The 24,741-nt window shown below is 49.6% G+C and overlaps 1 protein-coding gene across 14 annotated transcripts in view; it reads left to right on the forward strand.

Moving 5' to 3' along the window:
• Window positions 1-24,741, forward strand: part of PRRC2B (proline rich coiled-coil 2B) — a 132,616-nt gene that overhangs the window by 87,095 nt on the left and 20,780 nt on the right. For 12 of the 14 annotated variants that reach the window (XM_058446072.1, XM_032165456.2, XM_058446075.1 and 9 more), the window contains exons 10-19: window positions 121-211; window positions 4,117-4,309; window positions 9,768-10,083; window positions 12,570-12,763; window positions 15,796-15,991; window positions 18,505-18,721; window positions 19,434-21,515; window positions 22,721-22,926; window positions 23,449-23,594; window positions 24,231-24,372. In XM_058446072.1, the coding sequence (XP_058302055.1) occupies window positions 121-211; window positions 4,117-4,309; window positions 9,768-10,083; window positions 12,570-12,763; window positions 15,796-15,991; window positions 18,505-18,721; window positions 19,434-21,515; window positions 22,721-22,926; window positions 23,449-23,594; window positions 24,231-24,372 (3,783 nt within the window). The remainder of the gene's footprint in view (window positions 1-120; window positions 212-4,116; window positions 4,310-9,767; window positions 10,084-12,569; window positions 12,764-15,795; window positions 15,992-18,504; window positions 18,722-19,433; window positions 21,516-22,720; window positions 22,927-23,448; window positions 23,595-24,230; window positions 24,373-24,741) is intronic. The other 2 variants (XM_032165455.2, XM_032165454.2) reach the window with 2 other exon arrangements.

The raw sequence follows: 24,741 nt of genomic DNA on the forward strand, positions 1-24,741 counted from the left end.
TCATGATCCGCCCACCTCAGCCTCGCAAAGTGCTGGGATTACAGGCATGAGCCACCACGCCTGGCCACCACTGACTTTTCCATTCTTTCTCATTCTTCCTGGGCCCTCCTCCTGTTGTAGGCCTCCATGAAGAAGTGGACTATTCTGAGAAACTGAAGTTCAGCGATGATGAAGAGGAAGAAGAAGTTGTGAAGGACGGCAGGCCAAAGTGGTAAGGACCCGTTCCTGCCCTATCAGCATGAGTGCATCCCTGCTCAGTGTTGCTGTGTGCCCAGAGCATTTCCCAGTTTCCATAGCAACCTGGAATGGCAGACAGATGCTGTTTCCACTTTGTTCTGGGGGTGATAGCTATTGATGATGGCTGTGAAGGAGGGGAGCCAGGGTTTGCCTGCAGGTGTGACTGTGTCCTGTGCATAGTCGGCCTCTTCACCACTGCATCAGTGTGTCCCCAAGTGTGTTACGCAGACCACATCTTCATGGATTGCTTGTGGCTGTTGTGCCCCAAAAGGCTTTCGTGGCCAAACAAGTTTGGGAAACCTCCATGGGTTCAACTTCTTTTGGCATGATGTCAGCTCACTACAACCTCCATCTCCTGGGCTTAGCAATTCTCCCACCTCAGCTTCCCGAATAGCTAGGACCACAGATGCATGTCACCATACCCAGCTAATTTTTATCTTTCTGCTAGAGATGGGGTTTGCCACGTTACTCAGGTTTGGTCTCAAACTCCTGGGCTCAAGTGATCCACTGTGCCCAGCCTCAACTTCTTTCTTCACTCCAAATTCCTCAGAGGCTTGAACATGCTAAAGTACAGTGGGGGCTGGGCATGGTGGCTCATGCTTGTAATTCCAGCGCTTTGGGAGGCCGAGGCAGGTGGATCTCTTGAGGTCAGGAGTTTGAGACCAGCCTGCCCAAGATGGTGAAACCCCGTCTCTACTAAAAGTACAAAAATTAGCCAGGTGTGGTGGTGTGTGCCTGTAATCTCAGCTACTTGGGTGGCCGAGGCAGGAGAATTGCTTGAACCCAGGAGGCAGAGGTTGCAGTGAGCCAAGATTGTGCCACTGTACTTCAGCCTGGGCGACAGGGCAAAACTCTGTCTCAAAGAAAAAAAAACAAACAATTAAGTGCACTGGGGAGGTGAAGAAGCAGAATGCATGCCAGCTTTCCTGAATTTATTTGACCATGTTAATCTTGTCTCTTTTTTTTTTTTTTTGGATCATTTCCTTGGACTAGTTTAGTTTTGCTTAATTTCCTTTAGAAAATACTGCATTGTACTCTCATCCCTCCAGTTTTCATAATGTTAGTAGCATTTGCTAGTACTTTTAAAATAATATCCCACAATGGCCAGGCACGGTGGCTCACGCCTGTAATCCTAGCACTTTGGGAGGCCAAGGCGGGCGGATCACGAGGTCAGGAGATCAAGACCATCCTGGCTAACACAGTGAAAACCCGTCTCTACTAAAAATACAAAAAACTAGCTGGGCGTGGTGGCGGGCGCCTGTAGTCCCAGCTACTCGGGAGGCTGAGGCAGGATAATGGCGTGAACCCGGGAGGCGGAGCTTGCAGTGAGCTGAGATCACGCCACCGCACTCCAGCCCGGGCAACAGAGCGAGACTCTGCCTCAAAAAAAAAAATACCCCACAATTAGTTGGGCGTGGTATGCTCCTATAGTCCCAGCTACTCAGGAGGCTGAGGTGGGAGGACTACTGGAATCCAGAAGGTCGAGGCTTCAGTGAGCCATGATTGCACCACTGCACTCCAGCCTGGGTGACACAGTAAGGCCCTGTCTCAAAAAATTAATAATAACAATCATACCTATGGTTGTCATAATTTGTATTTTTTGAGTACGAGCAAGTAAGAATTTTTCCTTTGCTTCCTTTGTATAATGCCTGTTTCCTTCACATTTATCACTGCTTTCCTTTAAAATGTGATGTTTTATATTGTTTAGATGTTAATGCTTTGCTGTTGTCTTGCAAATATTTTTCTCTGTTTTCTTGTTTTCTTGTCAATAACTGAATATTTGTTTAGTCAAATCTGTGAGTCATCCTTTTCTTTGTTATTTCATCCTTCACTTAAAAGCTCCTAAAGTAAGTGCCCATCTTCTGGAAGGAGTTGGTAATAACCTTTGCTACTCTTTTTCTGATGACACACAAAAAAGGAAATTCTGTAATTTGCTGTTTGATTTCAGCTGAAGCTTTGGATGCAGTCGGGACATACCTATGGGTCAGTTCTGGAACACTAATCTCAGAAGGAGCTGTGATCAAGAATTAAAATCAAAGGCAAAAACATAAACTCTTAGAGACTGATTGGAGCAGTAGGACACTCTGTTCCTTGTCTCTTTGAGGCGATGGGAACTGTATATTCCCCTGAAGGAATTGGACATTGGTTTTGGAGACAGTTTTGCCCCTGACTTTGACCAAGGGCACTTCAAAATCAGAGTTCCTGAACGATCTCCTCCCGAAACCTGCTCTTTTTTTTCATGTTCACTGAGCTGGTTGGTGACCTGGTAGAGACTTAGTGCATGCGTCCATCTCTTGTTTGGCATCTTTATTTCCTCATACACAATTGGCTCCCAAAACTTGCCCTGACTCTGTCTCCTCTTTTCATTTTCTCTGGGGCCACTGGGACCTCCTCCGTTTCCAGACCATCCATGGGTCCACCAGTTCATCTCCATCCTTTCAGCCTGTCCTGCATGGCCCGTCCTTCACACCCTCCCCATAGTCATCTTCTAAAAACACAGGTCTTTTAGACAGGTCAGCAGCTTTACCGTGGTCTCCATTTCTCACAAAGTCAAGTCGGAATCACCGTTGTCCCCTCTGTAATTGTCCCCTCTGTAATCTCCTAAGCCGTGTTACCTGCCTCGTCTTCCCTCCCTTGCCACGTACATGTGTGTGGGTAGACACACAGGCCCACACATCTGCCATCCCTGATTCCAGCTTTTCTCTGATCTGTGGTATTACCAGGCCCTTATAAATGCTTTGCCCCAGCACCATTGCTTCCACTGTGAGGCGTCCAGACGAGCATGGCACCCATCCCCTTCTTGTCCAGCCACCTCTGCAGCTCTCTTTGGAATGCCTCCTCCTTTTCCATGCTGTGTAGGCTCTGCTTGTCTCCTCTTGCTCTTTTTATTGTGGCACTGTTTAGTAGTCATCTTTTGTTCTTTTGAGGGGCATTTATTGAGTAACTGGCTTGTGCAGAGCATAGGGAGGGAGCTGTACCAAAAGGAGATGGACACACACCTGGGAGTCCTGGTTCAAATCTGTGAGCTCCTCCCTGTGAGGGGTGCCCTGTTAACCTTAATGAGACTCAGCTACTGACTTTTTAAATCAAGAGTGTCCAATCTTTTGGCTTCCCTGGGCCACACTGGAAGAGCTGTCTTGGGCCACACATAAAATACACTAACACTCATGGTAGCAGATGAGCTAAAATGAAAAAATCACGAAAAAATACCTCATAATGTGTTTTTATTATTTTTTTCTGAGATGGAGTTTCGCTCTGTTGCCCAGGCTGGAGTGTAGTGCTGCGATTTTGGCTCACTGCAACCTTCACCTCTGGGGTTCAAGCACTTCTCCCACGTCAGCCTCTAGTAGCTGAGGTTATGAGTGCCTGCTACCACACCTGGCTAATTTTTGTATTTTTAGTAGAGACTTGGTTTCACCATGTTGGTCTGGCTGGTCTGGAACTCCTGACCTCAAGTGATAGCTCACCTCAGCCTCCCAAAGTGCTAGGATTACAGGCATGAGCCACTACGCCCAGGCCCTCTTATAATGTTTTAAGAAAGTTTACGAATTTGTGTTGCGCTGCATCCAAAGCCCGGGGCCATCCTGGGCCACATGTGGTTGGACAAGCTTGCTTTAAAGTGAGGATCATGAGGACTTTTTTTTTGCATCAGTGAAATAGTGTGACACATCCTGCCTGGGGCTCTGTTTATGAGAGTGACTTGATAAATGGTGGGGCTGAACTGTGGAATTCACATGGAAGTAGTGGGAGTGGTGGTCCATTTTAATGAAGAAAATGATATGGACAGCTGACTTTGGAATTCCCAAGGCCTCTGACCAGTGACATCAGACATGCTTGGCCTGACTGCAAAAACTTAACATCAAATGTGGTTTGTCCTAGGAACAGTTGGGACCCTAGGAGGCAGCGGCAGTTGTCAATGAGCTCTGCAGACAGTGCGGACGCTAAGCGGACTCAAGAGGAAGCGAAGGACTGGGCTGAAGCAGTGGGTGCATCCCGTGTTGTCCGAAAGGCGCCAGACCCTCAGCCACCGTCCAGGAAGCTTCATGGCTGGGCAGCAGGCCCTGACTACCAGGTACCAAGGGCCCTTGGCTGTCCTATGTATTTGTACTTCATTGAGTTCAGTGGCTGGGTTTCTGAAAAGTCCTAAGTGGGCATTTCTTTTTCATTTTTATATTTCTTCTTTTTTAAAAATATTTTTTTCATAGAGCCAGGGTCTCACTATGTTGCCCAGGCTTGTCTCAAACTCCAGCTCAAGTGATGCCAAAGTGCTAGGATTACAGGTATGAGCCACCATGCTGGCTGTTTTTACTTTTTTTGAGATAAGGTCTTGCTCTATCCTTTGCCTCCCACCCTCAAGCAATCCTCCCACCTCAGCCTCCTGAGTAGCTGGGACTACTGGTGTGCTGCCACACCTGGCTCATTTCATTCATTTTTTGTAGAGACAAGGTCTTACTATGTTGCCCAGGCTGGTCTTGAGTTCCTGGGCTCAAGGGATCCTCCTACCTTAGCCTCCCAAAGTGCTGAGATTATAGGCATGAGCCACTGCGTTTGTCCTCTTGTTTTAATTAAAAAAAATTGAAACAGCCGGGCATGGTGGCTCACACAATTTGCAAGGCTGAGGCAGGGGGATCGTTTGAGACCAGGAGTTCAAGACCATCCTGGCCAACACAGTGAAACCCTATCTCCAAAAGAAAAAAAAAAAGCCAAAGAAATGATTAAAACAGCCTCAAAGTGATAGAAATATTGGAAGTACATTACAAACGATATTTTTTCTAAACTGATTGAACAGTAAGTTGACAACTTGATGAGACTCTTTACACTGTAGTACTTGTTTCCTACCAAGATGGAGACATTCCACCCAGGTAACTACAGTGACTTTCAGGAAATTAGCCTTGATAATTGATTGTCGTTTAATCTGCAGGCTCCATTCAGCTTTTACCAGTTGTCCCATTAATGTCCTTACTCGAAATAATCCAGTTCAGAATCACACACCTCTAGCCTTCTTTAGTCTGGATCAGTTCCTCAGCCTTTCCTTCACTTTCATGACTTTGAGGCTTTGGAAGATTACAAGCCAGTGGAATGCCCCTCAAATTGGGTTTATCATCATCTTTCTTGTGAAGAAGTCCACGGTTTCCATCCTTGGCAGGGATCTTCAGGCATGACCTGACTTTTCTCCTTTCATCCCACCAAGGCAACCATGACTTCATCCTGTCCCCCTCTGGCTGCGTGCACTTCGGTCTCTTGATTAACGGGGTGCCTGCCAGGTTTTATGCTGTAGAATTACTCTTTTCCCTATTTGTAGTTGATAAGAATTTTGTTGGGAGAAACTTTGAGACTGAACATCTCTTTTTTGATCAAGCTTTTAGTTTACTCATTTATTTACATCAGTGGGTGGTAACCTACTCTCACCTAGTTGGCCATTGGTAGTTCCTTCAGGCCAGTGCGTGTCCTTTTTACCTGTTCCCCATCCTTTTTGGAGGCCTTCCTTCATCTTTCCCAGATGCATGACCTGTCTTGTCCTGGATCTGCCCTTTCTCCAGGAAGTCCTAGTTCCTCTTAGCGAAGGATGATATTTAGAAACCAGTGTCTGAGACCCAGCAGGCTCCTTGCTGCTGGGGTGTCACTGCTCCCGGGCCTCCTCAGTGGACAGTTGCAGGGGATGTGTGTAGGTATGCGTGTGTGCACAAATACACACTTTCATACCTGTATTATTTCTGTACCTGTCCACGTTGGAAACTGTGTTCTCATCGATACCTCCAGTTCCACAGACTTCATTCCACTTCCTCCCAGTGCATGTTTGCACCTCCTTTCTGTGACAGTGAGAATCTGTCTCTCATCGTGCCTCGTATTTATACTTATTTGGTCAGTCTCCCTGTGTATGACCAATCTCATTTCTGCTGCCACACTCTCTGCCTTGCACAGATGCCCTCCTTGCCCACTCAGATGTCATTGTCCCCACTCCTGGATGCCCTGAATGTCCCTGCTGGGCCAACTGTGCCTATGAATGTCCCCCTCATCTAGCTTGGGCTCCAGCCCCACACCTCCACGTGCATGCCCTCCTCCCCTTGCCTGGGCTCTAATCATTTGGAGTGCAGTCAGCTGCCAGGACTCCCTGGCACCAGGCTCCTGGCTTGCATTGCCACACCTAGTGACTCTGGGACTGGACTGTTGAGGAGTGGGAGGGCTGGGGAAGGGAGAGTCATGACTTTGAATACACTTGGTAAAGCCTGCTATTTTCAATGCTTTTTGCTATTTATTTGTTATTACTTGTTTTTGGAGACGGAGTCTCACTCTGTTGCCAGGCTGGAGTGCAGTGGTGCAATCTTGGCTCACTGCAACCTCTGCCTCCTGGGTTCAAGCGATTCTCCGGCCTCAGCCTCCCGAGTAGGAGGATTACAGGTGTGCACCACCATGCCTGGCTAACTTTTGTATTTTTAGTAGAGACGGGGTTTTGCCATGTTGGCCAGGCTGGTATCAAACTCCTGATCTGCCCACCTTGGCCTCCCAAAGTACTGGGATTACAGGTGTGAGCCACCGTGCCCGGCCTGCTCTTTACTATTGAAAGGCTCCTATTCCACATTCTTATAAAATGAAAATGCCCCTTAGCTGCAGTCTTCTTATTGAATATTTATTGTATGCCAGGTACATACATATGTGCTGGGTCCAAGAGATACAGAAGTGAAACAAAATAGACACAATGCCACTGCTCTTGGAAATTCTTCTGCAGTTAATCCACATTTTCATTCACGTGTTGAGGTTGCTCAGTATTCCCTTTTTTTTTTTCCTTTTCACCAGTCAAGAAGTAGTGCTGATCAGTATTCAAACGGTTTCACTTTAACCTACTCATAACAGCACTGTAAATTAACTGAACATCAACAGTGATGAAATCTATATTACTAAATTTATGTATCCAAGGCATCTTCTGACCAAATTTCATTCTTTCTTTCTTTTTTGAGACAGAGCCTCACTTTGTCACCCATGCTGGAGTGCAGTGGTGTGCTCTTGGCTCACTGCAACTTCCACCTTCCAGGTTCAAGCAGTCCTTCTGCCTCAGCCTCCCAAGTAGCTGGGATTATAGGCATGTGCCACCACACCCAGCTAATTTTTGTATTTTTAGTAGAAATGGGGTTTCACCATGTTGCCTCGGCTGGTCTTGAACTCCTGACCTCAGGTGATCAACCCACCTCGGCCTCCCAAAGTACTAGGATTACAAGCGTGAGCCAGTGCACCCAGCCTCTTCTGACCGAATTTTTAAGAAAATGGTCTCAATTTTTAAGAAAATGAGCATTGGCTCACACCTGTAATCTCAGTACTTTGGGAGGCCAAGGCGGTGGATCACAAGGTCAGAAGTTCTAGGCCAGCCTGACCAACATGGTGAAACCCCATCTCTATTAAAAATACAAAAATTAGCCAGGCTTGGTGCCGCGCACCTGTATTCCCAGCTACTCAGGAGGAGGCTGAGGCAGGAGAATCGCTTGAATCTGGGAAGCAGAGGTTGCAGTGAGCCGAGATTGCACCACTGCACTCCAGCCTGGGCGACAGAGTGAGACTCTGTCTAAAAAAAAAAAAAAAAGGTCTCAGTTCAAATTGCTTTGCAGAACGTTTAGTCTATAAAATGATCGCTAATTTCAGGGCCTTTTAGGAAGGCACATCAAAGGTCTTGTGCCCTCTGAGTCTATTATTTCCTTTCCAGGAAATTATCTGAAGGAAGTAATCAGGGCTAGGCGTGAAGGCTATGTGCAGTGGTGTATTGAATCCCATGGGATAAAGGCAGCTAGGCAGATTTTGGTATGAGCCATGAACTGATCAATACACAGCCATTAGAAAGGTATGGATAGACGCTCAGGTTTGATGGCAAAGTGAAAGGAAACTGCACGCTTCGGTTCTGATGATATTATATAAAATGTACCTTCATGCCTCTAAATTGGAAGTTTATAATCTTATGATTATAGTACTTACCTCTGGCTTATGATAAACTAATTTTTAGAAACTCCTTGACTACAGTAAGTTTGTTGTATATTTCTTTTACTGAAGTATAACTCACCTACAAGAAAAGGCCTAGATCCTGTTTCTTTGGTTTGATTTTTGACAGCTGTATACATTTATGTTACTAGCATTCATAATAGGAAGTTCTGTCTTTTTCTGATACTCAGATCTTATTAGAATTTCAGTGGCTGGAGCTCAGGTGACAGCTGTCCATCATTTGTCCTGTTGCTAGGTCTGCATGCTCCTTGACCCCTGCAGACCAGTGACAAAGGGTCCTAGTGTCGAGCTTTTCACTCTTCGTCTTTGGCACTCTGGTTGTCCAGTAACTGGCAACCAGTAAGAAACTCAGAAACGGATAAATATCCAAAAGAGATTTTTTTAGGCATGCTTTTTTTTTCTTTTTTCTTTTTCTTTTTCTTTCTTTCTTTTTTTTTTATGAGGTCTAGCTCTGTCCCCTGGCTGGAGTGCAGTGATGTGATCTCAGCTCACTGCAGCCTCTTGGGCTCAAGTGATCCTTTCCACCTCAGCTCAGTAGCTGGGACCATAAGCATGTGCTCACGCCCAACTAATTTTCATATTTTTTTGGGGGGTGGTTGGGGGGGTAAATACGGGGCCTCACCATATTGCCCAGGCTGGTCTCAAGCTCCTAGGCTCTTGCAGTCCCCCACATCGGCCCCCACAAAGTGTAGGAATTACAGGCATGAGCTACTGTTTCTGGCTAGACATGCCTTTTTCTCCCCCCCAGATGGAGTCTCGCTCTGTTGCCCAGGCTGGAGTGCAGTGGCACGGTCTCAGCTCACTGCAACTTCTACCTCCCAGGTTCAAGCGATTCTCCTGCCTCAGTTTCCCAAGTAGCTGGGACTACAGGTGCGCACCACCATGCCCAGCTAATTTTTGTATTTTTAGTAGAGACGGTGTTTCACCATGTTGGCCAGGCTGGTCTCGAACTCCTGACCTCAGGTAATCCACCCGCCTCGGCCTCCCAAAGTGCTAGGATTACAGGCGTGAGCCACCGCGCCCTGCCGACATGCTTAATAAAGATCACTTCGAAGCTTTATGTCTGACAGTGAATTTCATTTTCCTAGGGCTCTTTCTACCCAGGGGTTTATGTATTGTGCGGGCAGGAGCAGCAGTTTTCGTGACCCAGGAATGATCAGTGTGTGGTTTCCTGTTCCGGTTCTTAACGTTGGAGGCCCTTAGCTTGCATGCCCATCAGCAGTGGTGGGAGTGTTTCTCGCGTGTGGGTCACATGTTGCTTTGCAAACATGATTTTCACCTTCACAATCCTCAGAGCTTCCTTTGTTGTCCCCATTTTAAAAACAAGGAAGTGAGGTGTGGAGAGTTGGCACTTGGCCTAAACCACATTCCACATACAGCAGAGGCCAGAGCAGGATTCGAACCCAGCTCTGTCTGCCACACACCTGTGCTGTCTCTTGAAGGTGCTTGAGGATCTTGGGAGGAGAACTGATCCCAAAGTGGGAGTGGTCCCTGTATCCCGGGTCCGGGACCCACCGCCTTTTATCTCAGAGACATTCTCTTGGCAGAAGTCCTCAATGGGCAGCATGTTCCGGCAACAGTCCATTGAGGACAAGGAGGACAAGCCCCCACCGAGGCAGAAGTTCATTCAGTCAGAGATGTCCGAGGCGGTGGAGCGAGCCCGAAAGCGCCGGGAAGAAGAGGAGCGCCGAGCCCGGGAAGAGAGGCTGGCCGCCTGTGCTGCCAAACTCAAGCAGCTGGACCAGAAGTGTAAGCAGGCACGAAAGGCAGGTGAGGCCCGGAAGCAGACAGAGAAGGAAGTGCCCCGGTCTCCAAGTGCTGAGAAGGCATCTCCCCAGGAAAACGGCCCTGCTGTCCGCAAAGGTAAGAGCTGGGCCATCTTCCCACCAACTGGAAACCCTGGCCTGTTGTCCTCGGCTTGTTACTTGCAACTGCCTTCCTTCTTAGCTAGCAGAACCTATGGCTTACAACGAGATCGTATTGGGAAGCATCAGTTATTAAGAGCATAGGCCTGGGTCAAATGCCTGGGTTCTGATCCTGTTTGAACTTTTTTTATAATTTCAACTTTTACTTTAGTTTCAGGGGGTACATTGTGTGATGCTGAGGTTTGAGGTATGAACCAATCCTGTCACCCAGGTAGTGAGCATAGTACCCAATAGGTAGTTTTTCAGCCCTTTTTCCTTCTCCCATCTGAACTTGTTAAACTAGCTAGTGAGCACCTCACCTCTCTGAAGCCTGCTTCTTCATCTGTGAAATGGGATGAGTATGTACCTGCCAGCACGCAGAGGGGTGTACAGCACGCTCCAGTTTCTGGGACATTGAAACCATGCATCTACTCACTGATGATACTCATCATTGTCACTATTATCATCACTATCCTTGCCTAACCAAAGACACATGTGCTCCGGACTTTAATAAAACCACAGATCCTTTAACATGGAATAAAAATAAGCCCACTTGCTTGGTAGAATACATTTTTTCCTGGTGTTGATTTTAAAAGAAATGGATTACGTGGCCCTATTTTTTTTTTTTTTTGAAGTCTCTTTCTGTCACCCAAGGTTGGAGTGGTGTGATCTCTGCTCACTGCAACCTCTGCCTGCCGGATTCAAGCGATTTTCCCGGCTCAGCCTCCCGAGCTGCTGGGATTACAGGCGCATGCCACGACGCCCAGCTAATTTTTGTATTTTTAGTAGAGACAGGGTTTTGCCATGTTGGCCAGGCTGGTTTGGAACTCCTGGCCTCAAGTGATCCACCTGGCTCGGCCTCCCAAAGTGCTGAGATTACAGGCATGAGCCACTTTGCCTGGGCAACGTGGCCCTATTTAAGAGTAATTAAGCAGTGCTCTGTAATGCAGAGTGTCTCTTGAGCAGTTTTAAAGAATTTAATCAGCTGTTTTCTTTGTAATTTTCTTAAATAAACTCAGATCAGCTCTTGTTAAGTGACAAGGGGATGTTTGAGGCTCTGAAAGCTTCTTGGGTTAGAGAGTTCTAGTGCCTCTTCTGGCCAGGGAACTCATTTCTAGTTTTCCTTCTTCCCTCCTTTCATTAAAGGTTGAGTGAGGACTGTGCCACTTTTATAGGGAAGTTGCACTGAGCATTTTCTGCCTGTCAGGCTCTGTTTTCAGTATATTATTGTAATTAATTCTCACAGAAGCCCTTGGTGAACACATGGTAGTTATTCTTATTTGCAGATGAAGAAATGGCCAAGGAGAGCCTGAAAAATGTGCCCAGGTCACACAGCCTTTCTCTTGTTTTTGTTTTTTTCCTTTTTTAAAAAAATGTTTTTTCTTTTATATCCTTGCCAGCAGGAAGGTCATATACAACATTTCCATATGTTGAGTTCCTGCTGTTCAGATGTTGGATATGTGGGCTGTCACTGAGTTCATGGCTGTTCTCTATCAGTCCTTTTTTTTTTTTTTTTTGGGAGATGGAGTCTTGCTCCGTCACCTAGGCTGGAGTGCAATGGTGTGATCTCACTGCAACCTCTGCCTCCTGGGTTCAAGCGATTCTCTCACCTCAACCTGCCATATAGCTGGGATTACAGGCATGCGCCACCATGCCTGGCTAATTTTTGTACTTTCTTTTTCTCTTTTTTTTTTTTTTTTTTAGACGGAGTCTCACTCTGTCACCCAGGCTGGAGTGCAGTGGCACGATCTCGGCTCACTGCAAGCTCCGCCTCCTGGGTTCACGCCATTCTCCTGCCTTAGCCTCCCGAGTAGCTGGGACTACAGGCCCCCGCCACCACGCCTGGCTGAGTTTTTGTATTTTTAGTAGAGATGGGGTTTCACTGTGTTAGCCAGGATGGTCTCTGTCTCCTGACCTCACGATCCACCCGCCTCGGCCTCCCAAAGTGTTGGGATTACAGGTGTGAGCCACTGCACCTGGCCAATTTTTGTACTTTCAATAGAGATGGGGTTTCACCATGTTGTCCAGGCTGGTCTTGAACTCCTGACCTCAAGTGATCCACCCGCCTCAGCCTCCTAAAGTGCTGGGATTACAGGTGTGAGCCACTGTGCCTGGCCTTATTAGTCCTTTTTAATAAAACGTCTTCCACCTGAAATCTCTGAGCTCTGCCACTGACTGTGTGACCCTGGACGTCATCTAACCTCTTGACCCTTAGTGTCCTAGTCTGTAAGGTGACAACAGGTGAAGCCTTCTCACATGTGTTGTGGGGAGTCCCTGATCTTGTGTACGTGATGCATTTGGCACAGGGCCAGGGTTCAGGGGTGTGACTGTTCTAGCAGTGGAGGAGCGTACGGGCCAACAGAAAGAAGTACTTGCTTGTAAACACTTGGTTGGCCGAGCTTCTGTGAGCTCACTGTGTCATTTCTCTGCTGGTATATTTTCTAGGCTCCCCAGAATTCCTCCCTGGCCAAGAGACCCCCACCACGTTCCCAGAAGAGGCACCCACAGCGTCCCCAGCAGTGGCACAGAGCAACAGCAGTGAGGAAGAGGCCAGAGAGGCTGGGTCCCCTGCACATGAGTTCAAGTATCAGAAGTCCCTTCCTCCCCGATTCCAGCGCCAGCAGCAGCAACAACAGCAGGTAAACAGATGAGATGGTAAAAGCCTGTGATAAACAGGCCTGAGTGCCGAGCAGATGTTTTCTCTCCTCGTCCCCATGCCCACCTCCAACTTAGAAAAAGGTCAGAATACCTCTTATGTGCCCCCAAGACCAGTGGGGACGTCAGGAGTTGTACCTCAAAACTTGTGACCTTGGTAGATCAGCCCCTGGCCATTATTTATTTCTCTGAGTGGTGGAGGTCCCTGGGAATGAATACAGCCCTTGTGGTTTATTGACCTTGTTTTCCAATATTGTTAAGAAACCTATTTAGTGCTGTATGCAGTGAGCTCCATTTTTCTAGTGTGCAGGCTGGTTGTTTTATTTCAGAGCAGTGCACCTTGGACGTTCCTTAGAGGACAGTGTGTCCCACCCTGGGGTCCTCCCAAGGTGTAAGGGAGGCCTGTGAGCTGTTTGAAGAGCTGCCCGAGAGAGGCACGTCACCTTTGGGTTACGGATGTAGGTTTGCAGGTTTCAAGTTGGACAGCTCCCTTCCTGATGTTGCTGCTGAACTAGTTGTGCATGGCCCTGGACGGGTCAGTTATGCCCCTCTCACCCATATTTCTTCATGTGTAAACCAGGAAGAATGAATACCTGCCTTTCAGCATGGCAGAGCGTTTCATGCCGTAACGTCTATAAACTGTTTTATTGGTGTCACCATTATTGGCTTTTTATAAACTTTAAAAAAACTTTCATTTTTTTATAAATTTTAAAAGGGACCTACTTTTTGTCCTAAAGATTGTGTGGATAACGGTTGTAATTCCACTTATCTCTCCTAGTCCTGATAGTCTTGAAGCACTCATCAGCAATCGTGCCTACTAGAGTAGTAATAAGTAAGGGAACACAGTAGTCAGTACTAAGGAATAGTGCATTTTGGTGGGAAACTGAGATGATACATAGACATTACTTAGTGCACACCAAACAGCAAGGTGTGCAGTAAATTATTACTAATATTAACTGAAAATATTTCAAAATGTGTGTGCCGTGGAGAAACAAACCAAGGACTTAAGGCTTTTCCCAGTATCTCACTTAATTACCTTTAAACTTCTCAGCCTCTTCTCTCCTCTGGGCCCCTGGGAGCATTCCAGGGACTGCCTTTAATGTGATTTTAGAGCATGGGAGTGTAGGCGAGCACTGCACAGTTACTCATGTTCTTGGGGTATAGAATTACTGATGGGGGAGAGCTCTGGAATTACTTGTGCCAAACCTAGCAGTGACAATTGCTCTAGGTAACTCCTTGGGGTGTGGAGGAAGTGATGGGTAAGTCCTTCCTTAAGAATAGAAGGAATTGCCAGGCACGGTGGCTCACGCCTGTAATCCCAGCACTTTGGGAGGTGGACAGATCACCTGAGGTCAGGAGTTTGAGACCAGCCTGACCAACATGGTGAAACCCCATCTCTACTAAAAATATAAAAATTAGCCAGGCGTGGTGCTGCACACCTGTAATCCCAGCTACTCAGGAGGCTGAGGCAGGAGAATCGCTTCAACCTAGGAGGTAGAGGTTGCAGTGAGCCGAGATTGCACCACTGCACTCCAGCCTGGGTGACAGAGCGAGACTCCATCTCAAAAAAAAAAAATAATAATAATAATAGAAGGAAGTCTGAAAGCACCAGGGCAGCCTGTCTGGTCATATTCCCTGGAGACCTAGGGTGTAGACAGGAGGTGGAGCTGGGAGATGGAGGCCCACGGCCTTCTCTGTGGACTGGGAGAGTGAATGACTCAAGTCTCTTGATGGATGAGCTATATTTATTGAGTGCTCTTAATAGGCACTGGGGGTGCCAACAGAACCGTGCAGGAAATCAGCTCAGGATGTGCTGTAGACTGCCAGGCGGGTTGGCCACCTTTTTGTTTGCGGCCCGGAATGGAAGGGTGTGTGCTGGAGGCCGCTTGGGCGTCCTCAGAGTGTGATGCAGCAGTGAGTCCTGCCTCAAGGCCAATTCAGGGTTCCTTTAGGAATTAGCACCCGAGGTCACTGATGGGGTAGAGCAGGGTCTGAAATGAACCCTCTTGAGTCAGGCAAGGGCCTTGATTTGGAATAGTTCACTGATACTTTGTTTACCCATTTGTGCAAATGTTCCGTATCCCGAGTGTGGTGCTGTGGGCCAGAGTGCACAGGGAGTCTCTTAGGGTTCAGTGAGGGTTACCAGCAGTAAAATCCATCAGCTGCTGCGAGTGCAACAAAGGAGCACTGGCCGTTCTGTGGGAGCAGAGAACTGGAGAACTGGTCTCGTCTGGGGGTTATGACAGGCTTTCTAGAGGAGGACGTGTTTAAGCTGGAAACCTGCGTTTAGGGATGGAGGGAAGAGGCGCTTACCTAGGGGTCCTAGTGTGTTCCCGTGGCCTGAAGTGGGTGGCAGGGATATATGGAGCAGAAAGTAGAGGGCCAGTCGTGCGAGGCAAAGCTAGAGAGGCAGACTGGGCAAAGTCACACGGGACCCAACCCTCACCTTAACCCCGTAGGTCACGAGTGGCCTCGTAGGATTTAGGCCATTGGGTAGAGAGTGGTGGAGAACCACTGAAGGCTCTTTTGAGCTAGGGGTTGACATATTGGGCATGGGGTGTCTGTGTGAAAAGATCACCCTAGTCAAGGATGGAAAATGGATTGAAGAGGCCAGGAGGGAGCAGGGAAGGGATGCTGGTATATTAACCTTAGGTGGTTGCTGCAGACAAGGAGAGAAGTGGCCAACGTCCAGACATTTCTGTGGGAGGCTGCTGGTGGGTTCCAGGAGTGTCTGATCTAGGTGAAAACCTAGCCTATCTCGTGTAGCACAGGCACAGATGAGCCTCCACTGTGATAATGGCATGGCTGTCCACCAGCCTTGGACAGGGACCTGAGCTTGCAAGCTGTAACACACTGGGGGCTTCCCCTTGAGCAGTTGCCCATCCCTCCCCTCCTTGGTCTTCTGTTCTAGGTGGGCTTTCTGTGCTGCCTGCTGGAAAGCTGGAAGGGCGTATGTTGGGTGGTATCTCTGTTCCCGGCCGCACCAGCCTGACCAAGTCTCTCTCTCTGCGGACAGGAGCAGCTGTACAAGATGCAGCACTGGCAGCCGGTGTACCCCCCGCCGTCCCACCCCCAGCGCACCTTTTACCCACACCACCCCCAGATGTTGGGCTTCGATCCCAGGTGGATGATGATGCCTTCCTACATGGACCCACGCATCACACCCACTCGGACCCCGGTGGACTTCTACCCCTCCGCCCTGCATCCCTCAGGTAAGCACTGTGGTCTAATGGTCCATACCTGTATCACCCAGGATAGCGTGGTGGTCAAGGGTGTCATCTCGAGTTAAGCAGATACACCTGGATTTTGGTCTGGCTCTTTGTCAAGTACGCGACTGGTCTGAGTTTCAAAGTACTCACTTGCAAAGTGTAGGTACAGTAATAGTTCTGTCATAAAGATTTGTTGGGAAAGTCATGAAGATCGTGTATCATAAATTGCTTTAATTAATTTTAGATTTCTGCTGTGTCATTTTGTCCTTCTTCTCATTCTTAATGTTCTTTGTGCTGTCTCTTTTTTCCTTGATTAGTCTTTCCCAAGGTTTGTCTAGTGCCTTTTTAAAATCAATATTTGGGCTTCTTCATTCCTCTGTCTTATTTGGGTTTTATTTTAATAATGTCTGCTTTTTCTTATTTCCTTTAAAATATTATCATATGCTTAGTTTATTAATTTCTGGCTTTTAAGATTCTCTTTGCGGTACTACTTTCTAATGTAGTTGCTCTGTGGTCAGATAATATGGTCTGTGTGATACAGGGGTCAGCAAACTTCTACTAATGACCAGATAGTAAGTCTTTTAGGCCTTGATCAACTAGTCAGTTTTGGTGTTGTAGGACAAAAACGGCCATAAACAATAGTAACTGAGTGAACATGGTTGTTTTTCCATAAAACGTTACTTGTAAAAACTGGCAGCAGGCTGAGTTTTGTTTAATGCCTGTAGTTTGCTGACCTACTCCTGACTTAGGTTGCTTGACATTTGTTGGGTTTTCTCTGCAGCCTCTTCCATGGCAATTCTTTTTTAACATTCTACATTTGCCTGAAAAGACTGTATTCTCTGGTTGGAGATAGTCTATTACGTTGAGCATGCTAATTGTGTTGGCAAATGTCTTCATCATTGCAAGATTTTATCCCTTTGACCAGTTACTAAAAGGTGTTTTAAAATGTCCCACTATGATTATGGATTTGTCAAATCTTCTTTGGGAGCCTGTCAGTTTTTGCTTTGTCGCTCTGGAGGCATACAGGTTTAGAATTTCTGTATCCTGTTCTTTTATCCTTATGTAGTATCTTTGTTGTCATTAATAGTGCTTTCTACCTTTATTGCCTACTTTGATAGCAATATAATAATTCCAGTTTTCTGTTGATAAGTATTTGAAGTCTTTTGTTCCAATTTTTACTGTTAGCCTCTTTGAGCCCTTATTTTTTGGGAGTGTATCTTTGTATCTACAAGATGTGTATAGCTTTACCACTCTGAAAGTCTATGACTTTTAATTGCAAAAGTTGGTCCTTTTAGATTTATTGGGATGATGATGATTATTATTATTTGAGACAGAGTCTTGCTCTGTCGTGCAGGTTGGAGTGCAGTGGTGCAATTTCAACTCTGCAACCTCTGCCTCCCGGGTTCAAGCGATTCTCCTGCCTCAGCCTCCCAAGTAGCTGGGATTACAGGCGCCCACCACCACGCCCAGCTTTTTTTTTTTTTTTTTTTTTTTTGAGACAGTCTTGCTCTGTCACCCAGGGTGGAGTGCAGTGGCGCCATCTCTGCTCACTGCAACCTCCACCTCCCGGGTTCAAGCATTTCTCCTGCCTCAGCCTCCCGAGTAGCTGAGATTACAGGCACCTGCCACCATTCCTGGCTGATTTTTTTGTATTTTTAGTAGAGATGGGGTTTCATTATGTTGGTCAGGCTGGTCTTGAACTCCTGACCTCAAGTGGTCTGCCTGCCTTGGCCTCCCAAAGTGCTGGGGTTACAGGCATGAGCCACCCTGCCCAGCCTTATTGGGATTATTATATTTAGATATTCCAACTATGATATTTCATGCATTCCATTCTTATTCTTCTCTTTCTATGCCTTTTCTTCTAATTCCTGCCTTTTCTTGGTCCTATTCTTGTTTTTCTTTTGCTTCTACATTTCATTTCTATATGTTAGTGGTTACATGAAAATTCTAACATGCACCTTCGACTTAGCAAAGCATTTGGGGAGGTAGAAATCTGAAGTCTTTGTCCTTTAAACCCCCATGAAAGTAAGCATGAGAGTCTGAATTCCTAGGAGGGGGACAGTTGTTTCCCTGCTCTGGTCCAGGCCAGACAGACCCACCAGTCTGTTCCCAGTAGTAAAGCGCATGTGTCTATCTAATGTGCCTTTTGAGGATGTGGCCCTTTTGGGTCTTTGTTTTAAACAGTGTCTCAGTTGTATCTCCCTGCCCTATATAGAAAGGCTTCATCCCCTGTCCTGTGAGTGTTAAGGACCAAGCCTATATCTGACAAATGTGCTTTTCTTGCCCCCTTCCTTGGACTTCACAGGTCTTTGAACCAGGCAGGGTGCATGCTTATGTGCCTTCAGAGGTCCTCAGGTCAGGAAAGATTAAGAGCCCTATGATGTGTAGGTGGGTGGGGTGCTGTATCCACATGACAGTCAGGGTAACTGTTAACTTCTTTGGGCCTTTGGTTGACCCTGAGATTGGAGCAGGGCTTTCTAAATGAGATGATGTAGATCAGTCTTTGCCTTCTTCAGGACTGATGAAGCCCATGATGCCCCAAGAATCCCTCAATGGGACAGGCTGTCGCTCTGAGGATCAGAACTGTGTGCCCCCACTCCAAGAAAGAAAAGTGACCCCCATCGACTCACCCCCTGTGTGGAGCCCAGAGGGCTACGTGGCACTGCAGAGCAAGGGCTACCCGCTCCCGCACCCGAAGTCGAGTGACACCTTGGCTATGGACATGCGTGTCAGGTGAGATGAAGCCTGGTCCTGCTGCCTTGCCACTGAAGGAAGACTCCAGGTCCTAATTGAGAGGGCCCTGGGATGAGCTACCATCCCAGGAGACACTGCCCACGGGAGATGTGCTCCTTTGAAGGGACTCCTGGTTCCTCTGGGAAAGGAGGAGGATTGCTTGAATGCTTTGTCCAAGAGGCTCTTTTCAGATGGTGAGACTTAAGGTGAAGGAGAAGTCCTGGGGTCATCAAATCCTGGGCACAGGGCAGGCGGGTGGGGGCTTCGCAAAGCAGGTGGAGTCCAGAGCATGGGTCTTGGCTCATTTCTGTGGAAGTAAACAGAGTTAGCCCTGCCACCCCCATAGCCCCAGACTCTTCACCACCTCCCAGGCTCCAGCTTGCTCTTGCTCTTTGACCCGGAGGATTGCCCGGCTCCTCTGTCTCCAGGGGGCACGCCGCGCCCAGCCTGCGGCCACGACACTCTTCACTCTCATGGACTCCAGGGGCTACCGACCAATTCATGGCCTGGCATTTCTGAGACGTGTTTAAAGATAGAGCAAATGTTGGTGCTTGTGTTTTTTTTGGTTGTTTTTTGTTTTGTTTTTCTAGCTTTCTTTTTAAAAAGTTTTTTTTTTTTTTTTTTTTCTTTTTAAAACTAAGCTCTGTGTTCAGCATGGAAACCAGGAACCAGGCTCCAATCACATTGACTGATTTTTCTGGTTCCTTTTCAGGAATGAAAGCTCTTTCTCTGCCTCACTCGGAAGGGCAGGGGGCGTAAATGCCCAGCGCGATCTCTTTGAGGAGAGAGGGGAGGAGTACTTGAGTGCTTTTGACAAGAAGGCCCAAGCAGACTTTGACAGCTGTATCTCTTCTCAGAGAATAGGCCAGGAGCTTTTGTTTCCACCCCAAGAAAATGTTCAGGATGCAGGTGCTCCTGGGGGTCACACCCAAAACCTGAGGTGTTCCCCATTGGAGCCTGACTTTGTCCCAGATGAGAAAAAGCCAGAGTGTGGCAGTTGGGATGTTAGCCACCAGCCAGAGACCGCTGACACAGCCCATGGTGTTGAGCGGGAGACACCCCGGGAGGGGACGGCCTTTAACATCTCCTCCTGGGACAAGAATGGGAGCCCCAACAAACAGCCGTCCTCGGAGCCTGAATGGACTCCCGAGCCCCGGAGCTCCAGCAGCCAGCACCCGGAGCAGACGGGCAGGACCCGGAGGTCGGGACCCATCAAGAAACCAGTCCTGAAAGCCCTCAAGGTGGAAGACAAGGAGAAGGAGCTCGAGAAGATTAAGCAAGAGCTAGGGGAGGAGAGCACCCGGCTGGCCAAGGAGAAGGAGCAGAGCCCCACGGCAGAAAAGGACGAGGACGAAGAGAACGATGCCTCTCTGGCCAACTCCTCCGCCACCACTTTGGAGGACAAAGGCCCTGGCCATGCCACTTTTGGCCACGAGGCCACCAAATTTGAAGAGGAGGAGAAACCTGACAAGGCCTGGGAAACCAGACCCCCACGAGAGTCCGGCGATGTTCCCCCCACGAAGAGAAATAACTGGATCTTTATTGATGAGGAGCAAGCCTTTGGGGTCAGAGGGCAGGCCCGGGGCCGGGGCCGTGGTTTCAGAGAGTTCACTTTTCGTGGTCGGCCTGCTGGTGGAAACGGGAGCAGCCTCTGCAGTGGGGGGGTCCTAGGGGCCCGCAGCATCTACTGCAGCAGCCAGCGCAGCGGCCGTGGCCGGGGCCTGCGAGAGTTTGCGCGGCCAGAGGACTGCCCCAGAGCCAAGCCCCGACGGAGAGTTGCCAGTGAGACCCATAGCGAGGGCTCAGAGTATGAAGAACTTCCCAAGCGCCGCCGGCAGAGGGGCTCCGAGAACGGGAACGAAGGCTCGCTCCTGGAGAGGGAGGAGGGCACCTTGAAGAAGGGCGACTGCAGAGATTCTTGGCGGTCCAACAAGGTGTGCTCCGAGGACCATAGCGGTCTAGATGCCAAGAGCCGAGGCCCTCGGGCCTTTGGGCGAGCCCTCCCTCCCCGGCTGAGCAATTGCGGGTATGGACGGAGAACCTTCGTCTCCAAAGAGTCACCCCACTGGCAGAGCAAAAGTCCAGGCAGCTCTTGGCAGGAATATGGCCCTTCCGACACATGCGGATCCCGGCGATCTACAGACAGAGACTATGTCCCGGATTCCTACAGACACCCTGACGCATTTGGTGGCCGGGGCTTCGAGGACAGCCGCGCGGAGGACAAGAGATCCTTCTTCCAAGATGAACACGTGGCAGATTCTGAAAACGCAGAGAACCGGCCCTTCAGGAGAAGGCGCCCCCCACGCCAAGATAAGCCCCCTCGCTTCCGGCGCCTCCGGCAAGAGCGGGAGTCCCTGGGCCTTTGGGGACCCGAGGAGGAGCCCCACCTGCTGGCAGGTCAGTGGCCAGGCAGGCCCAAACTGTGTTCTGGGGACAAGAGTGGCACTGTGGGCCGTAGGTCCCCTGAGCTCTCCTACCAGAACTCCTCCGATCACGCCAATGAGGAGTGGGAGACGGCCTCTGAAAGCAGCGACTTCAGCGAGCGGCGGGAGCGGCAGGAAGGCCCCGGGTCCGAGCCCGACTCCCAGGTGGATGGTGGCCTGTCGGGGGCTAGTTTGGGTGAGAAGAAGGAGCTGGCCAAGAGGAGCTTCTCCAGTCAGAGACCCCTGGTTGACAGACAGAGCCGAAAGCTGGAGCCGGGAGGGTTTGGGGAGAAGCCCGTTAGGCCAGGTGGTGGTGACACCTCCCTTCGCTATGACAGCCAACAGAATGGGACGCCTTTGAAAGTCAAAAGGTAAAACCAGACACCTTCTGGGCCCTTTTTGTTGTTGTGTTCTGTTCTCAGCAGCACTGAGTTCATGCATGCATGCCGCCGTGTGTCGGGGCTGGGGGCCTGCCCCCAGGCCGTCTGTGCGCGTCTCCATTGCCTGCCCCCGCATTGCCTGTCTGCTTCTCGTGGTGGTGTTATTGTGGCTAGAGCCCCCACCCCCACCTCCACCCCATTAGTGCTCTTGAGGCCACTGTCCAGCACCTGGCCTCAGAGTCCAGGCGTGTGTCCCTGGAGCCCTGCTGAGGGGCCGCTGCAGTGAGGAGCGTTGCCTGTGCACAGTGGCAGGTGCCGGTCAGTCCACCAGAGTCCTCTGCTCCGGAGTTGCTGCCAGGCGGCGTCCTAGGGGGCATCGCTGGCCTCGTGGCTGCATGGAAGTGGCTCTTCCTAGGTGGTTCTACTTCTCCACTGTGAGGAGATGTGGCCCCACGGTGGGGTTGCCACCTCAGCGTGGCAGGAGCCCAGCAAACGCAGAGGGGAGCAGGCTACACATGGTCTGGCGAGCACCTCTTCCACAGCCAGAGGCATTCGGGTGATGACCTCTGCTCAGGGACCAGGAGAGGATCCCCTGCACAGTCTGGGTTGGCTGACTGCACTTGGTTTGTGCCTCGGACAGGGAGGTGCAGGGGCTGCTGAGGCCTTCCCTGTCCTCAGCATACTGAGGAAGATGGCTTCACACCTCCACTCTCCTTAGAATTCAAGGCAGAGAAACTCCCAGAGAAGGAGCCACAGGGAACAGTGACTCTTTCAGGTGGCATCTAATCCAGCTTTCCAGGCGCCAGAGGCCGACCCTTGGCTTCACCTCAGTTTTCTGCCCCAAGGGCCCTCCGGCAGGGCAATCCTGGAGAGGAGCAGAAATGCTGGCATCTCCATTCTGAGCATATTCCTCTTGTGTCTCTCCCCACCTCCACTCTCTGAACATAGCATGTGGGAGAGCCCTGGGGAGCCACTTTCCCCAGGAGCAGGCAGAGCTGGTGGGGGCAGCCTTACACGTGTGTTTGCACACAGACATGGATGCACTGTGGCCAGCCTGCCGCTCCTCCCCACCCGAGGAGTCAGCTAGAGGAAGCGGGCCTAGATCAGGGTGCCGGGCTTGTGTGCAGGCTGTGTGCACCTGCGATGTTTTCCCTCCTTCCCCAGCTCTGGTTAACAAGATCGTCTTTCCCTTACAGATCCCCAGACGAGGCCTTGCCTGGAGGTCTTAGTGGCTGCAGCAGTGGGAGTGGCCACTCCCCCTATGCCCTGGAGCGGGCAGCCCATGCCAATGCTGACCTTCCCGAAGCCTCCAGTAAGAAGGCAGAGAAGGAGGCCAAGTTGGCTGCTCCGAGGGCAGGTGAACAGGGAGAGGCCATGAAACAGTTTGACCTGAACTATGGAAGTAAGTCATCCTCACATCTTCAGGGGAAAGAACTCAGGCAGAACCAGGGGCCATGCAGTCCTTGGGCCTCCCGAGTTTGCCCTTGCACTGAGCACCTTAGCTTTTGGAACAGCTTAGCCAGGCCCTGGGCTGGGTTCTGGGGCTGTAGAGGTGAGCAGAGTAGGTAGGATTCCCACCGAGTGTTGCTCGCAGCCCATCGAATCCCCGTGATACCCTGCGGCTTCCGCGCTTTAAAGAGAGGAAGCCTGGGGCCCAGAGACGTTTGGTGGTGTGTCCGATGTCACACAGCTGTAGGAGCAGAGCTGGGGTTTAAGCCCTTTGTGTGTTCTCTCAGTTGTGCCCTTGGGCCTCTTTGGTTTGGGATAACAATGTGTTAGATCAGAGGCGGCCTGAGAAAGGTGCGGAAGTCCTGTCCAGGTTTCTGTCGAGCATGACGCTGGATCTCAGCCGCCTGTTGAATTGGGTTGTTCTTGCCTCCTGGTGAATGGAAAGACTGTTCCTTCTTGTGAAATCTTGGTTCAGGTGCCATCATCGAAAATTGCGGGTCCAGCCCCGGGGAGGAGAGTGAGGTGGGTTCTATGGTGGGCGAAGGCTTCATCGAAGTCCTGACCAAGAAGCAGCGCCGCCTGCTGGAGGAAGAGAGAAGAAAGAAGGAGCAGGCCGTGCAGGTGAGGGGCGGAGGGTGGGGGGGCATGGGGCTAGAGGGCAGGCTGGCAGATGCCCAGGAAACCCAGAGCCAGAGGGTAAGGGAGTTCTCTTCTCGGTCAAGCTCAAGGTGGCAGAGAGGAAGAAAGGAGTATTTAGCAAGTACACCTTGTCTCCCTGTTCTTGCTGTTACCAAGGCCCTTCTATCAATGTAGGAATAGGTGGTGGCATCACTGTTATGCAGTGGAAGAAACTGAGTCTTGAAGAGGGTGACTTGTCTAGGGTGATAACAGTGGAAACTTGTCCAAGCCAAGATGCAGACCTCCATCAGCTCCCGGCTTCTCGTCCCTCCCCACTCCTCATTCCTGAGTGGAATGAGATTTGTCTCCCTCAAGTCAAGTGGATCGTGAACCCTATACTAAAATGGAGTCAGGGCTGGACCTGCACACAGATCACAGTCCATTGGCCTTTCGGGTCTTTCCTGGGGGGTGCTTTGCTTGGCATTGCGGTTCTGCCTGAGGTTTTGGGAGACGAGCGTTCCACACATCTCTGGAGCATTTTCAGGTGGTGTGATTTTGGTACCTGGGATACTTATCCTGGGGAGAATTTGTCAGTCTCTGTGCCTTTGGCTAGACTACAGCATCCTTTCTTCCCCTCAGGTGCCTGTCAAAGGTCGAGGCCTTTCCTCCCGTATTCCTCCTCGATTTGCGAAAAAGCAGAACAACTTATGTCTGGAGCAAGGCGACGTGACCGTGCCTGGCAGCAGCCTGGGCACTGAGATCTGGGAGAGCAGCAGCCAGGGTGAGAGTTGGGGGCGTGACCCCAGCTGTGGCACCCAAGGTCACATCACAGACTGGGTTTGCTTCTGGGGAGGATCCTGCTTTTGAGCTACGAATATAGATGGAGTAGTACCTGTTTGCTGTGTTCTGCTGCTGAGCTAGTGCTGAATGCCGTCTGAGCGATTTGCTGCTGCAGCCCCCAAACGGATACACAATTTTCCTTGCCTAAAATTTGGTAGAAGAGCAGAGCATTCATTATGTCCAGCCATCTGGAAAAGGATGGCCCCCTGAGCTGAGATCACACAGTAGCGGTAATGGCCTTCTTTGTCGGTCGTCGTTTTCTCCCACTAACGTATGGAAGAGAAGCAAGTGACTGATAGACCAGCCACAA

Source organism: Hylobates moloch, unplaced genomic scaffold (genome assembly GCF_009828535.3).
Source record: "Hylobates moloch isolate HMO894 unplaced genomic scaffold, HMol_V3 SCAFFOLD_10, whole genome shotgun sequence".
Classification (NCBI taxonomy): Eukaryota; Metazoa; Chordata; class Mammalia; order Primates; family Hylobatidae; genus Hylobates; species Hylobates moloch.